The sequence below is a fragment of the Calidris pugnax genome, unplaced genomic scaffold, assembly GCF_001431845.1.
Source record: "Calidris pugnax isolate Ruff unplaced genomic scaffold, ASM143184v1 scaffold102, whole genome shotgun sequence".
Lineage (NCBI taxonomy): Eukaryota > Metazoa > Chordata > Aves > Charadriiformes > Scolopacidae > Calidris > Calidris pugnax.
In genome coordinates, this window is record NW_015090846.1 from 2,076,470 (window position 1) to 2,093,675 (window position 17,206).

The window sequence follows — 17,206 nt, forward strand, 5'->3', positions numbered from 1 at the left end:
ATGAACAAGATGGTGCACCACATGCATGTTTTTACAAAGATTCTCCTGCAAATTGAAAAGCTTAAGTCCTGTGTGAATTTAGTACAGACAAACAAATACATTAAGTACCACCAGATATTTGATCTGGGGTGCTAAATAATAAATAAATAAAATACCTCAGCTAAAAAGACCTTCAAGGGAAACCAGACAGGCCTATATAATTCAAGCACAGTGACTAGCAATGCAAAGGTTTGATTCTACTTTGGAAATTCAAAATTAATAGACCAATTATGAAGCAAGGTGTGCAGTACTTTGTAGAGAAAAAATTGATAAGCCTTAGGTTTTCTGCCAATCTCTTTACACCTTTCTTTCTAAGGAGTCCAAAAGTCGTTTCAATCTCCCAAATGATGAGGCACAGAGCAAGAAACACTAATAATTCTTGCATGGAGCAAGAAATATTCTCTTTACTCCTTTCTTTCTAAGGAGTCCAAAAGTCATTGTTTCAATCTCCCAAATGATGAGGCACGGAGCAAGAAGCACTAATAATTCTTGCATGGAGCAAGAAATACTAAATCACAAAAAAAACCCCAGTCCATTTGGAAAAGAAGGGAAGGGGGTCATGTCCTTATACATAATAAATTAGAAAATTCTTCCACAGTCTTCTGAGGCCTCGATCGTACCAATGTAGGCAGGGAATTCCAAGAGAAACAACAGCAAAATAAGAGCTGTGTGCATTTTGCCTAAAACCTGTGTCTTACGTGCATGAAACGGCAAGGTTTAGGAAGAAAATAAGAGCTCGTGTGCGTTTTGCCTAAAACCTGTGTCTTACGTGCATGGCAAAGTAGATTTTATTAGTTCACAGTAAGTGAAAATAAGGCAGGAGTGGGTATCAGAAAAATCCACACATAGCAGTTGAGAGTTGTCAGTACATTTTAAATCCTAACATCTTGGTAATTTCTGATATACTGATATCTAAATACTGATGTAGTTTAAAAGCATAGGGTTCAACTCATCACTTTGTGACTCCAAAGTTGCAAGAATTCAACCCCATGAATGTCAACAGGATTAATAATTGGTATAAATTTTGACTAATGCGGAGGTGAGCTCAGCTTCTGTTTCATGAATTTTCCTTCATGAAAACATTTCTTTGAAGGAGGAGGAGTCCTAGACTGTAATTTGTAAATATGTATTGAAGCTAATAATGCACCCCAGATTTTTGTTACACTAAGTCTCTTGTTAAACCTTGATTTAGCTAAAAATGCAATGAAATGTGCAAAAATCTCCCACCTTAACTTATTTTTACTGCTTCAGACCTTTCTCTACTGACATAAAAGGAAAGACTTTTAAAGCAAGATACTCCCCTATGCTAATAAAGGCACTGTCATGCAAATAAGGGCACTGCCATGCACTTTTCTATGATGTGGGAAAAGAAAAAGATTAGCTGAGCAAGGAAAGGTTTGTTTTAGTTTAATGACTTTTCTCGGCAACATTAAACACCAGCAGGTAGTATTCTAAATTAAAGTCTCTTGCAACCACTAGATTAGCTAATGGGATAGGTCAAAGTTTAGCTATTGCTAGTTCTAAGCCATTGCTTAAAGAGAGCAGCGTACTACTTTATTTTGCTACAGTTATATGCTTGCAACAGAAATATGACTCAGACAGATGTCCTCTAACAAACCTGTCAGGCAAGAACAATTTAAGAGATTACATCCCCAGCTATTAATTACTCTCCTGATCAAGTTATCCTTTCCACAGCTCATACGCTGTAATTGACCATCTGATCTGGCTCACACAAGGCAGGCCCATTAAAAGCCACTTCCATCAGTGGCTTAAACTGGGATACTTGACTTTGCACTGACACACCTGAAGACTTCTTTGTTAATCATTTATATTAGCTGAGTTTCAAAAGCAGAAACCTTCAGTTGAGGCAGAAAGCAATTATTTTAAAAGTCTTCTTGCTAGTTTTATTGTTGTTTCTCTGCACCTACGGACAGCTCTGTGCTACAGAAATACCATCCTAAAAACTACAACGCAATGGCCCAGCCCCCAAGATGATTTTGTTTTATATGGATGGAAGGACCCAGTCTGCAGATCATTGCAGACTACACCAAAAATCACAGAGACAGAGAAAGTAGTACAGGACATAAGGTTTTCAGCACTTCAAGTTTCTTCCAGTGCCTAGTGCTAAGAAACTTTAGGAAGCAATTTTCACACTTCAATGAAATGTTCATTACCAGCCCTGCTTTATTCAGCCAACAAGGTAGATGATGATGTTGACAAGTATCAGGTTTACACAAAACCATGAGCCTTGCAATATCACTCTGGGGTCAGGAAATACAGGAAATACTAGTGTTCTGAAAACACATACTATTTATCTGAAAAAAGTTGTTTAGTCCATAAAAGTAACACCTACTTTGGACTATGGAAGTGCATCAAATAATGGGTGGTCTGTATGTGGCGCTGTTTAGAAACAGAGTTTTATCCATTAGATTAGTATAGTCTCTTACAAATAAATCCTTATAATGGGCCGATTATGGACTCAATAAACTGTAACAACGTCTGAGATTTTGAAGGAAATACATAAAAGATATTTTGCTTTCCTTGAGTCCAGACATTAATTTCAACCAATATTAATCTACTGATGTTCTCTTTTGATTCTATGTTAAAAGTCTCTACTTACATTAAGGGGGGCCAGGGGAGGTGAGGGGGAGGGGAAGCTACACATCTGTGAATACAGCTAAACCTATTCAGTTGCCTACTTGTGTAAACTAACACTGAACATATTAATTATTATCTAGAAAAGAATATATTCAAATGCAGTTTTCCCTAACAAAGGAAGAAAAAAAGACACAAGAAATAAAGAAAATTTATGAGTTATGTTAGATTGCGCCCCCCCCTTTCCTCAGTAAGAGTTAAAATCTTAACTCAACATATTGATTTTTATATATTTTCTGTTTATCTGTTTTGTCCACTATAACTCTGCCAGTTGCCCCAGGCAATCAACAAAGCTATGCTTGTTCAGCCTTTGATCATCTCTGTGCTAGAAGATTAGCATATGCATACTCTCATCCTCCCCTTTATCCTGTTAATAAAGCTCCAAACTCCCTCTGCTGATGTTCAAGAAAGCAATCCGCTCCAGAGCCCCCAATGATTTGCCCCCATTCCCTCCTCTGCTCAGGACTCGGAATGCTAACTACTATGCACGAGTTGTGTAAGTGCTTATCCACTGGGCCCTCTGAGGAGCAATTCTTACTTGTTTGATGCAGTCCACGTTTGACAGACGTTCCTGGATCAGATTGGCCCAAAGCGCGTTGGGAATTTTCTAAAGAAAGAACAAAAAAAGGCTGAATATTCACAATTGAGTTCAAAAGGAATTTTACCATGCAGGCATATTCCGGTTAAAGGTGAACTGAGATGTCTTCTTAAAATTAAATAAATAAATCTGTGCAAGTCCCAAGTCATTAACATAATATATCAGAGTTAATAAGGGCACAATAATCAGTGCTAAAGGTAAGCTGAACACAAAGCCTACACCCCTGCTTTTTGCACACTGACATGGAAGTGGTGCCAAGTTTTGCACACTAACACATATATTGGGCATCAAACCTGCAAAGGGATCCATAAGAACATCACATCCAAAGGTAGCCCTTTTTACCACAAGTATCTGACCTGCTACTGCTTCGTCTGTCGGTGGGCTCACCATCAGTGATCTCAACAGTTATCCTGTGAGATGAGCTGCATCCCAAACACAGAGAAAATAACACAAAGAGTCTGGTTTTCAGAAGATTTGCTTCATAGTTTGAAGTAACTCTCACTCATCATCTGGGAAGTTTATTTAAAGCACATTTTAATGCTAAAGTTAGTTTATTTTTAAACTCAGAACTGTGAAATGGAATTGAAACTGCATGTGCCAAGACATTCAGAAGTGCTATTTCTTTCAGGGACTATTACTTTGCCCATATCTAGATACGGTTTGTAAGACAGTATTTGCTGACAGAAGATCAAAGGTCCTCTACAGATTTAGCATTTCACCCCCTCAATATTTCTTCCATTATTGTATTAGATTTCCTGGCAAGAAAATAACAATTCCCACAGATTTAGCATTTCACCCCCAATATTTCTTCCATTATTGTATTAGATTTCCTGGCAAGAAAATAACAATTCCTTCTTGTAAGATTTTTTTTCACTATCTTGTCAATTTAGGCCTTCTATCTATGCTGAACTTGGTTGAGCAAACTCTATGCCAGGCAGCTAAACTTGATAAAGTCTAAACCTTTAGGCCATGCCAGTCAGAGCAGCTGTTAATCATTTCACTAAATGCCTTGTCTAAAGCTCATTCACTTCGTCCGTATTGGTAAAACAAACACTCAGAAAAAATTCTGCAGTCAAATTCTCTACTTCCCAAGTCAAAAAAATTATCTTTCACCTAATGATGTAAGCTTGACTCTTTGCTCAATGCAGTTCCACATATTGGGGGTTCCCATCTCTTCTTCTAACCAAACAGTCTGAAGGGCATAACCATAAAACCAGAATATTTCTGCAGGCTTACATTATGCTGTAAGATATAGATATAATGAAAACGTGACTAACTACGCAGAAAGATTTCATAACAATCTGCTTCATTAGATCATGAACAATTTCACCAGGAGCAGTGGAAACGCTACCACACAAATCACTTTAAAGTGGAGTGGTGCGAGCGTTCCACAATACACAAAAGAGAGCAGTCCTGGGCTGGCTGTGGAAGGGACGAGGTGGCCCAGTCAGGCAGTGGGTTTTCTTATTTTGTTTATCCCTGCTGTCCCCAGTTCTCAGTGCCTTTCCTACTCTCAGCCATTCGTAAGGCAGCATTCACGCAGGTAAAAAGAGAAAAAGGGAAAAAAATTGCTGTGTTTCTTGGAAGTCAGCAGGTCCCACAGGGTGGTGCGTCAAAGCCTCCTGCAGCCTCTCGCTGCTGGAGCTGGGTCTGTGGCTTTGAGTCTGTCACCTTCCAAAGGTGCATCACGCTGCTATCAGAAACAGCCAGCGTCTTGCCTCCTCCTTTGATGTGTCATGTCAAGACAGGCTAGTGACTGCCGGGGGTCCACTCTGCTAAGCCTTGCCAAACCAATTTAAACCCAAATTATACTAACTTCTTTCAGTGCAGTGGTATTCTTAAGTCCTCTCTTTGGAGCGGGGTTTATTGCACAAAAATAAGCAAGGACACGCAGGCAGCTCTTTCAGTGTTTTGGTTCCTTCTGGTCTCTGTGGCTCAATTCCAGTCCCATTTCCTGGTTGGTTTTTCTCCTACTGAGTCGTGGCCTACAAAATCATTTTCAATAGGTTGCTTGCAGAATGCCTAATTATTCAACTAGAAATCATTAAATTTGATACATATCAGATAACACATTTATAATTTGTCTCTCATAAACCCTCACATAAATATATCATGAGGCTGGTAGAAGGGACTTCACCTCTCAGAAATCTGCAATAATGGACAACGACACACAAAACTGTGTCTGCTCTAAGGCACTCTGAGCCTGTCCCAACCTCCAGTTTAGCTAACAGAAAGACCTGCTGCTTGAATTTTTAAACCTTCCAAAAGCCATGGTATTTTATGTTCAGACCACTTTTCTATACACGCTATTTTTTCTATTATTTTAATCACTATTTCTATACACTGAAAAACAGTTGTCATTCCCAACTAATTTTAAACAGTCTGGTATTTCAGAAACATCATATTTCATTGTACATGCCTGATCTATTCAGTTATGTTTTCTCAATGTTTTCATAAAATTGCTACACTTTGCGTTGCCAGAGTGGGGGGGAACACTTTCCCTTGACATTTCCTTTGGAAGTTTTGGATATATTTGTCCTGGAAACAGCTACAGCTGAAAACTTTGGACTTTGTTTGCTTTAGAGTTTGCACCTCAGAGAGGAAAGCAGCCACGTTTGAAGAAAGCAGGTTTAGCATTTTGAAAACCATGAATGTTTCAATTTAGCTTGTTCAGATAAATACACATGGAAGGCCAGGGTTTTTTATGTATATACAAGACTGGAAAAGTTTTTATTTCTTCCTTTGGAGTGGCTTGTCCTGAAATCAATTAGAATGCTGAACATGCATAGATAAGGATGCCTTCAGTTTTCCTCTCTTCTGTTACATTTCTTCTTAAAAAGCACAGGGATACGATGCAACTGTAGAGTAGTTTTAAGTCATTACGTAGTACGCAAACACCTTAACTGCAATTTAGTATAGCATTAAGAGCACACCAGCCATCCCATAAGCCCACAATTACCATAGTTGTTTCAACTTCTTATCTTATCCAGTTAACAGGAAAAGTGAAACATGCAATAGCTCATCATTAGACTTCACTATAGGAAAAACCTGAAGGTGCTTCCTATTAACATTATAATAACTAGAGATGAGGGAATAATTTGCAATGATTTATCCAAAAAATGTAGCTTCTTTTTCTGTTCATGGAATATTTATTGATAGCTCGTGGTTCTTCAAATTTATTGAATATTCAAAAATATTTGACTTCTTTTTGGAATATTTTTACATGCAGAATGATCACATTTTGCTTTGAACAGTTGATATTTAAAATTCACTACCTGAACAGTGCTCATTAGTAAGTGGCCAGGTGTGTGTTAGTGAATGATTGCATGTCCAACTTTAAAAATTGAGCTTCAGAGAATAATCACATATTTTAAATACGGCTTCCATGAATTCCTGAGCCAGAAAAACTCAAGTGCTTTAATGTTCGCTGGAAGCGAACACAAAAGAGATGAAAGCTTGGCTAAAGATAAGTAAAAATATGTGAACAAACATTTGCAGACCTTTTTGCAGCATTTGCCCAGATCTAGTAACATTGACCTACTGACCTAAAAATAAATGACCTTTGGCACTGGGGTTAATTTAGCCACAGTAACCTTATACGCATGAAATGTTCCTCTAAGAACATTAAATTGCGTTATATGATCTTCACACCAGACTTTCAAAAACACAGTTTAAGTTCCTGCTTTTCCTCTTTCCATTTATTAAATTGCTTTGGCCAGGACTACATCTTTTTAATCCCCTGGTTGTATCAAAAACAGTATAAACAGCTATTGTTCTGTTCCTGAATAGACATTCAAACCCTGCTGGTGCTGATGGATGTTACGGACACGAGAGGAGTCAAGTTCACCTCTGGCTTCAGCAGAACCTGGGGTCAGTGACAGCAACAGCTGATTCAGCCAGCAGCCATGAAGCAGTAAGGGAAAATACAGCTCTTGAGATGACAATTTGGCTCCATTTTAAGTCACTGTAGAGCGTTCATTGATGTAGAGGAAGCAAGGAGCTCCCTCCTAGTTTTAGGAGTTACATTTGAAGAATCAAACTCGTATAAAAGAACAAAAGAAATTATTTAGGGAAAGTGTTCTTCTAGGATCTAACATCTCGAAACCAAAGGCAAACTGCACAGTACTAAGCACCACCAGATTCTGCTCTTTGGGCACTCCTTACTACCTGATTAGCCTTGACATCTCTGACTTTCATCTTCCACACCATCCATCTTTTTAAATCAAATAAGCCCAAAAGGACACCCTTGAAAGTGCATCTGTATAGTGTGAAATATGTTAATAATTACAGTAATTAAACCAAAGGGAATTTTTGTTTTAAATTCTCCCCCTCCGAGTTGAAATATATGAACCTAGCAAAACAATCTTTAATAATTAGAACAAAGATTTCAAAGTACATATTCTCGATAAGAATCATTTTATAACATCCCAGCCAAAAGCAAATGATTTTGCCAGAAGTTCAGTGGGTTCAATGAACTCCTTCCTCTCAGATCTTTAAGTATATTACTTGAGACAGCTCCAAATTCACTAATTCAGTGTAATAAATACTACCCTATTTTCAGCCTAATTTTCTAAGGAAAAAGCATTAATCTATGTATCACGCTGTTTACCATCTCGGCAAACTATGAATCTGTTGGCCAATTCCAATCAAATTTATCAGGGGTGTAGAATTCTTATAGATATGAAATTCCTTCAACTTTTATGAAAATAAGTCAAAAGGAGAAAAAAGAAACTCAAACTAGTGGACTTATAGTCTATGCTTACAAATATCTAAAGGGCAGGCATCAAGAGGATGGGGTCAGACTCTTTTCAGAGGTGCCCAGCAACAGAACAGGGGGCAATGGGCACAAACTGGAACACAGAAAATTCCATCTCAACACGAGGCAGAACTTCTTTACTTTGAGGGTGACAGGGCAGCAGAACAGGCTGCCCAGAGAGGTTGCGGAGTCTCCTTCTCTCGAGGCAGAACTTCTTTACTTTGAGGGTGACAGGGCAGCAGAACAGGCTGCCCAGAGAGGTTGCGGAGTCTCCTTCTCTGGAGACATTCAAAACCCACCTGTCCAGCCTGCTCTGGATGACCCTGCTCTGGCAGCGGGTTGGACTAGATCATCTCCAGAGGTCCCTTCCAACCTCTGCCATTATGTGATTCTGTGACTTGCTAAAGAGTGTCACAGAAAACCAATCTTACATTCTATTACTCATGGAACCCCTTGACATCTAGAGAAAGGAATCAACTAAAAGGGCAGCAATCAGAAGCAGAGATGCTTCTCTGTATTCAGGATATTCTTTCAACATATTTTTCCAATCTACTTGTCATTAGCCTTTAATAAAGAGACAATTCCATTGCTGATCAAATCCTCCTGTGAGTCATGACATCTGGAAAAAATGTTCCTTGGACCAACTCCTTTGAATCATAGAATGGTTCGGGTTTGGAGGGACCTTAAAGATCATCCAGTTGCACCCCCCCTGCCATGGGCAGGGGCACCTCTCACTAGACCAGGTTGCTCAAAGCACCATCCAGCCTGGGCTTGAACATCTCCAGGGATGGGGCACCCCTTCCCTCCAGTGTTTTGACCACTCCACACAGCTTGGTGTCATGAGCAAACCTGCACTCAAGCCCACTGTTCCAGAGCATTGTGTACCAAGGAGACCTCAGAGATTAATGCTTAGTTCATTGAGATTATCAGACATGGTGAAACAGAAGACACTTTGTTTACTGATATGATGAACCATTCTTTAAATTGGATGGCGCATACCTGGACTTCTCTCAATTCTGTTGCTCGTGTCTAAGGCTGATGTTTTCAAGACATCTATTACTTCACATTGTCTTCCTCTCCTGCCCCTATTCTATGCCCTGACACATCTTCATCTTTGTTCCTATCTTATTTTCTAGCAGAGGTTACCCTTCTTCTTTGAAAGGCCCTGTATCTACATATACACAAACCAACGCACAAATCACCACAGAATATTTACTCTGATTTGCTCAACTCATAGCGAAGGAAATCATGGGAATGCCATATAATTCCTCTTCTGTGACATGAGAGCTACTATTATTATATCCTCTTACACACCTGTTTTCTTTCTTTATATGCCTTTGCTTCCTCCGTCAGCGCTAATGTTTCCTTGAATAACAAAGTCTCCTGAGAGATACGTATGGCATCAAAATGTTTACAAAGCCACATTGCCTGAGGGAAGAAGAAAAAAAATACAAGTTGAAATATTTGGAAAGAGAATGAAGCATTTTTTCAGAAGGCTGCAGAAAGACAGAGTGTTTTTCTAGCCTTCCACTTAAGTATACAGGCTATATGTGTAACTTTAAGCAGTTTACTTATAAAGATGTTCAAGAGTTTGCAACTTTGAATAAGGTCTTTTTTATCTACTGTACTATAACACAGATTTTAAAAAAGAAAGCATTCTTCCTAGTACGCACACACCACAATCTTCTGCACTGTCTGCGGTCACCTTTCCCTGTGGTTCAAAAACAACTTTGATATTTTCAATTAAGCCATACCAGTGGACACAACAGATACCAATGAAGCAATCCACAATCTGGGAAGACTACAAACACATAACTGTGGTACTCCTCCCCAGTTAATTAATCCTGCTAAAAAGCTGGGAAGACAAGGCAGCAGAATTCTGTTGCATTACAGCAGTATCACTACCACTTACCTGAGCGAGTTCTTGCAGAGCTCACTTGAACATTTCCATTTAACCTGTAGCATAACACACAGGCATATCCCCTTAGGAATGTCACCCTTCAATTTGTCTTGTGCTCTACCAGCACTTAGAGAATTCTGAAAATTATTTTGTCAGAACAAAATTGTCACAAGAGCTGAGCTTAGTAGAAGGCGAAAAGGCAGCTGGACAGCATTATAGCATTGAAGGCTGTATACTTACAACTGTAGTTTTCCCAGAAGCGGGTGGACCAAGTACACAGATTCTTGGAGCTGTGAAATAAGAATATATGAATGTCAAGATGCAGAAGAGCAAAAAAATGCAACCAGTTTCCCACTACGGCATTGCATAATATAAATGTAAACAAAACAAAAAGGCTTCAGTTGGAAATATGCCTGAATGGAGCCTTCAGGACTGGGCTCCACTAGGGAAAAAAAGGAAGAACACTAAGTCAGTGCCAGCTGGGTCTTCCTTTAATCACCATGGTCAATGAGATGAATACTCTGACTAAATATGCCACTTAGAGAGAGAAGTATTTCAATTGATTGAGATATAGATATATATATACACACCCCTTACATAGATAGTTCAGTGGGTGAACCAGAGCATAAGATACAAACACTTCTTTACCTGGGTTTGACTTTTATTCCAAAAACATTGATTTAGTCCTAACACATTTTATGATGAAAAAATATTTTAGCTTGTACATGCAGAACAGGACTATTGAAAAGTGACTATTATCATAATCATAGAATGGTTGAGATTGGACAGGACTTCTTGAGATCGTCTCTCATTTCCCTTACCCAATATGGTAGTAAGAATACTTTTTACTTTGGCAAAGCTTTTGGCTCTCATCACAAAAAAAATGCAATTTCACTTTTTAGTTTCATCTAAATAGGTTGTGTCAGGGTTCAGAGAAGATTTAGATATTGCAAAATTAAGCACTTGCTTTCTACTCTTTTTGACAGCTACTTTCAACTTTTCTAGTCATGATTAAAAGTAATTTTCTTTGTCTCTGTATCTTGTGCTTCTCTACAGCATGTCCCTCTCCTTTCCCTGAGAGGACAAGGTGGGAAAAAAGCATCCTGGTTCTGAGGAATTCTTAATCTAATGCATACAGACAACACAATAGGCACTACTGTAGTAAGCTTCATTGGGAGGCAAGACAAACAAGAGGAAATGGAGTAACTCTTAGGAAAGTATTCAGGACTTTTTCCATGAACACACCTTGGGCTGCAATCCCTTGAGCTGTCATTTCATATTAACATCTTTGATGCTTTTTCCCCTACACTTGCGGGGGAAAAACGCAAACCAAACCAGACTATACACAGAAGAGACCGATGACTATTTACTGAGAGAAACGTAGGTCAAAACAGAGGAGGGATCTACTCACCCAAAAACCTCTTCAGCTCTTGTTAACCAAGGGAGATACAGTGGCTGATGGCAGCAGACAAGGAAGGATGTGAAATGTATTTTTATGAGGCCTTCCATGCACTTAACAGTTATTGGGCAGGTGCAATTTTTAAACATACATGAAATCCAAATTACAGATTCATCTTTACAAAGTTATCTGACTTGGAAGGTTTAAGAAAAACTCCCCCCTTATTGGTTCTTGCAAGTGCAACAGAACTAGTACACAATGTAGAAAAATACTTTAAAAGGATACATCAGCTGTTTTTATCACCTAATTTCTTTCAAATGTAATGTGATTAAATCCTAGGGTTTTTTTTTAATCTAACACCTTGAAACTCCAGCCCGGTACTTAGGAATTATTTATAAACAGCGTCATAAAAGAGTGCTCGGGTGCCAACACTAATCAACTTCTTCAAACCACTTCAAAGAAAATCAAAAAACCTTTCCATCCACAGATCCTTTTGAGGTTTAACTAGGAGCATGATTTAAAATTCACAAGAAAACCCTTAGGTATTGAAGCTTTAATACACAGCTTTCTTGGACAAACGTTTGATAAAAAACGAAACATACCATTATATACACCATATCATGCTTTAATATTGCCCAGGGCTACTGTAAATGCTCACTTTGTACTAAATCTGGTTTTCTCTCTGCTTAGTGGCTGGCAGCAGATGGGGCAGTGTAATTCACTGATTTACTCATTTGCACACTTGTAAGACTCCTCTAAAGCATTCTCCCTAAACATATGACACAAGGGCACAACCAGGACACCACTGTATGTAATGTTTAACCCCCTCCAATCAGCAAATAGTCAGTATTTAATACTGGACGTCTGAACCAGCAGTGAAATGAAATCAGGAAAATCTAGAAAATTAGTAATTTCTATTTTTTTCAGTAACAAATCGTATTTCATTCTGTGTTTAGTCTTGATGAGATGTTGCAGGATTTACTCTTCCACGTAAAGTTTTAACATTCAACAATTATTTTAGTGGGAACAAAATTAATCCTGGAATAACACAAAAGAACAGCTGGGCTCAGTGAGTTGCATTTAAGCCCAAAAGATTCTATGATTAATATTAATGCGACAAAAATTTGCTTAACTTGTAAGAGAAATCCTTTGTCAAACAGGGAAAGCACATAGTACACGATGAACATTCTTGCAGAACTTTTTATGTTTCTTCAGAGGTTTGACTGTAAAGGAAGAACTCACAGAAATGCCGCTTGGATCCTGAAAGCCTTTTTCTATTAGCACAAACCAAGATACAATGTAGAAAACTAGCGTCTTTGTATATGAAAGAATTACCAGTCTTCATATGGTTCTTCAAGGCTTTTAAAAGGGCCACATGAAAGAACAAAAGCAGAAAGCCTTAAGCACAAAGACTTAGCCACACATTCGACCTACAGAATTTTCAAGACAGTTGTAAGCTATAATCATCATTAGACGTGTTTATATTTTTAAGAGTACTTTAGATCCTATTATTAATTAAAAAGGTTTTCTAACTTCACACCTGGGATAGATGCAATGTTTCCTTTCCACACATCTCTGTTTGAAATTTTCTCTAGGGCTAAAACTGTCTAGCAAGGCAAGATCATGAAAATTCATCGCTTTACTGATGGCTCTAATAAGGTTTTTTTTTCTTCTAAATAGTCAGCACCTTCCGCCATGATCAAAAAGTAAAATCAACTCTGCTACAGATTTCTGTTACATTATTTTCTGTATAATTTATTCTTAAAACAACACTTAGGCTTTAATTTTAATTGGAGTTCCTTTCCTTTCTTAATAGGTTTTTCCAGACCAAAAGCAGACAGCATTTTTCCTTTGACAAACAACTGCTGTAGTTCTATCTTTAGCCTCTAAGTACTGAAGTCACGAAATGGAAACCTGCCTAATTTTGTTCAAATAATACTGTGGGGCTTAAGGACAAATGTTAGCCTAATGTGAAAAATTTTATCATCGTTCTATCAAACTGCATGAAATTCTTCCACATATTTTCCACAGGTCTATAAAACAGATTGATTACTCACGCTGTCTGCATCACAAAAGGCTGGACACAATTTGCAGGATTTGATTATTAATCTTTTTTATATTTAGCAGCATTTCAATCACCATCCATCCGATCACCACCACTAAGAGCTCACAGCACCTCTAGTGATAATGATTTCGTTGATGCTGCAGCAGAACTTTCATAATGGTTTACTATGGTTTTAAAGAAACATCAAAGCAACATGACACCAGCTATCCCTGACAGCTCACGCAGAACAAAAATTATAGTTCAGTTGTGCATATCCAAATATAATCTGCCTAAGGGTGAACAGTTTGTAAATCAAATAATTTGATTGAGTGTACATGCTTTTATTGTGCAGGATACAGACTTCCTATTCAATTTACTAGGTTTTGTTATACACACAAGTAGGCATGCTCACTGTTCCTTCATCTGAGATGCCACTGAGCAGTGGAACTCATTAACAGCAGATAGTAACTAACTAATCAAAAAAACAGAGAATCTGCCAGCCCAGGTAGAATAGGAAACCAAATTTACACCTGACAAAAGGAGTAATTAGCGAGCTTAAAGACAACAGGAAATATCAGATGGGGCACAGAACACATTAATAATTGATACACTAGAACTCTTTGTTATTCCCTTAGAGGGTTTCATTGTTATAACTGTTAAAGTGCATTTTTTATTAGATTACCCACTAAAAAAAGAAATTAAAAGCATCTTACCTATAACTATTCCAAAACGCTCACCTTTTTCTTTTTTTTTTTTCCCCCTCAAGACACAGTCTGAAAAGTTTTATCCATCATTTGCCAACTGAAGCGCAGCTTTCAAACAGCTGTTTACAAATAAGGAATTGAACTATTTATGGTGTCTCAGTTTTCACTTACCATCATCGTTGTTTTGCTTTAAATGGTTTATCATATACTGGATGGGATCATCTGGCTTATGAATTAATAGTTCTTCAAGCATGTTCTGAAAATAAATAGGACAAAGTGAGAGGAAAATTCAACCCAGCTATGCAGTCATGATATACTGCATTTTTACAGCAATGTTACAATTTTACAGCAATGAGGATCTTAAAGAGCTTATAAATGCTTATTTATTTTCTTAAGCTCCCTCTCATAGACAAAATTGAGACTATAAAACCTATTTTAGAGGCTGAAAAACTGAAGTAAAGCATGGTCAGAAAATTGCCAATAACAACCAAAAAAAAGCCCTTTGCTTTAACTTATTTATGATACACAGAGACACCAGAAAGGTTTGGCTTGACCAGTCTGGTGTTAATAATGGTTGAGTCAGCATTGACATAAAAACCACACAAGGAGTTTCAAAACCAGAGTCAACTTAAATTAGTATCTCTGCAGGGCAAGTTAAACTTCCTTCTCAAGCACATTCCCACAAGCTTCTGACTAGCCTAGGGGACTGCACAACAGACAGACCTGCAGAAAACACAAAACCATCAACCAGTCAAAGCCACAAAAGCAGCACATCTCAATTTTGTAACCGCACTAGTCTGCCTCCAACATGAAAAGTAAAGGGGGAGGAAGGGGAAAAAGGCTTAAAGCATTTCCTTGAATGTCTGTTTTGAAGCCCATTTTCATATTAAATGTTTGAGGTTATACACGGCCTTGCTTCAGCTCCCACGATCTGCTGATTGCAGTGAGGTTTGCAGCTTTACAGGCACAGAAAGGAATAATACTGAGAAACACTAACTCCATAGATTTTCTTACAAGACACTTCTGCACAGCCAAGAATTCTGCAATTAAACTAAACATCAAATAGCAGCTAATGTTCTGACTTAGATTACCTACTGAAAGGCTCACACTGGAATAGGATGTCTTTTTCTAAAAATCAGTCATAACACTTTAATATTTGCAAGTAAATTCCATAAAGTCTTTATATTCCATAAAATTTTATATTCTAACCAATTGATTGTTTTTTATTGGAGTGGTCTATTTTCATTTTCTGCTTCAGCCACTTCATTAGAATAATTAAAACACTCAGTTTTGTTTACAAACTGTTTCACATTCAAGTTCTGATGCTTCAAGGTCTAGGTAGCATATAGCATAATGTATAAAATTTGTATTTTTATTGGGAGTTAATTTAAAAATCATTACTTTCCAGCAACATTTATTTAAACTAAGAAAAACAGAATTTGGCACTACAATTATCAGCAACTTTAAAAATCAAATACCTAGAAAATCTTGTCTAATTACGATTCAAAATTGTTCAGGCTGACAGTGATTGATACTTTTGCTATTTCATGCCCAAGTCCTACCTGCACTTCCATGCACGCTTCATTTTATTGAGTTTAATTTTACACAAGCATCTCTGTTAATCTCTGGGGCAGTTCACAGTTTGGGTCTCGGGTTTTGTAAATGTTTAAGTTTAGGACAGTAATTTCAAGCTGTGTTTGTTTTTACCATTATGTTGCTACAATACAATTGAAGCATGAAAAAAAAACCAAACACTCTATAAATCCCACAGGCATTTTATGTAACATGAGGACCTACAGCTGCAATCGATGCCTCATGGCATGCAAAACACAGCCTTTCCGTTAGGAAAACCCACAATTATGCCACACTGGTCATACCAAACGGCCTTGAAGTTACATGAAAAAGGAGAGCAGCAATAAGAAAAGGAAGGGAAAATAAGTATTTGTGTGTTTTCCAGTGAGATTTGAAAAAGTAAAAAGGCCTTGTACCTACAAATCTGAGTTATAAGTAGAGTTAGCACCAAAACACAGAGGGAGTTTCTCCAACAAGTTCTAACAGAACTGCACCGGAATATTTAGTCCCTGGCACAAACCTCCCCCTGCTCGACAGAAAGGCTTTTTCCACACTTATAGAACAAAACGTACCTTTCTCTAAGGCAGGGAAACCAACCTTGCTATTTACCGAAATCACAACGATGTTAGAAGCACACTTCTTGTTCTTTATTTTTGACACACATCTCCACAGACAAACCACGGCCGCAGCAGGAACGGACGGAGAAAGGGTTGGAGAGGGGCTGCGCTGTGTCCCCTCAGCAGCCCCCGCCTCAGGGAGGGCAAAACCCTCCATCTCGCCTCTGCCCGCTCCGATTTGTCACCGCCGCCCCCTCCGCCCGAACCCGCCTCGACTCGACCCCTTTCCTCCACAGGCTGCCACCTTCTTCCGCAAAAAAAACCCAAAAAACTTGTACGAACCCCAGTAACCGCCAGGCTATTATTAAAATAATTAATTAGGAGAGCCCTCGGCCGGTGCACCTTCCCTCAGACGAGGTCACCCACCCGTCCGCCCCTTCCCAAAGGAGCCCGGTCCTGGCCGCTGGGGGAAATGGCGGCGGCGCTGCCCCCGGGACGAGCCTGCCCCCGGGACGAGCCGCCCCGCGGGACACCCGGCCGCCGGCGGAGGCCTTAAGAAACCCGGGCCGCCCCCGCCATGACCAGGCCGGCAGTTGCCTCTCACCGCCCCCCTCCACCCCCCGGGGTAGGTAGAGGGAGGAAGGGAGCCCCGCAGTGCCCCCGGGGCAGGCGCGGCTCGTTCACCTGCAGGAGCCGGAAGAGCTCCCGCTCCTCCGCGTAGACTCCCACCGGCGGCGGCCACGGCCGGGCGGGGGCGTCCATGGCCGGCCCTAGCAACCAGCCCCGCCGCGCGCCGCGTTGCTAAGGAGCGCGTCGTCCCTCCGCGACGCGGGGAGGCCCCGCCCCCTCACAGTCCCTTTAATAGCCGCGGATGGTGACGTCATCGGCGGGCGACGCGCAGCGCGTCCCGGGCGGCGCGGTTGCCATGGAGACGGCGGCGCGGTTGCCGGGGGAGCCCGGTCAGCCGCTGCCCGCACCGGCC

At 39.6% G+C, this 17,206-nt stretch overlaps 1 protein-coding gene across 6 annotated transcripts in view; it reads right to left on the minus strand.

Moving 5' to 3' along the window:
- AK8 (adenylate kinase 8) overlaps nt 1–17,206 on the minus strand; it is an 81,640-nt gene that overhangs the window by 54,294 nt on the left and 10,140 nt on the right. The window contains exons 1-5 of one of the 6 annotated variants that reach the window (XM_014942876.1): nt 16,909–17,043; nt 14,267–14,351; nt 10,189–10,238; nt 9,363–9,476; nt 3,233–3,301 (exon numbers count right to left, since the gene is read on the minus strand). In XM_014942876.1, the coding sequence (XP_014798362.1) occupies nt 3,233–3,301; nt 9,363–9,476; nt 10,189–10,238; nt 14,267–14,351; nt 16,909–16,986 (396 nt within the window). In that variant the 5' untranslated portion in view covers nt 16,987–17,043. Of the gene's footprint in view, nt 1–3,232; nt 3,302–9,362; nt 9,477–9,960; nt 10,005–10,188; nt 10,239–14,266; nt 14,352–16,239; nt 16,345–16,650; nt 16,672–16,908; nt 17,044–17,206 lie in introns of those variants that run through there. The other 5 variants (XM_014942881.1, XM_014942880.1, XM_014942879.1 and 2 more) reach the window with 5 other exon arrangements.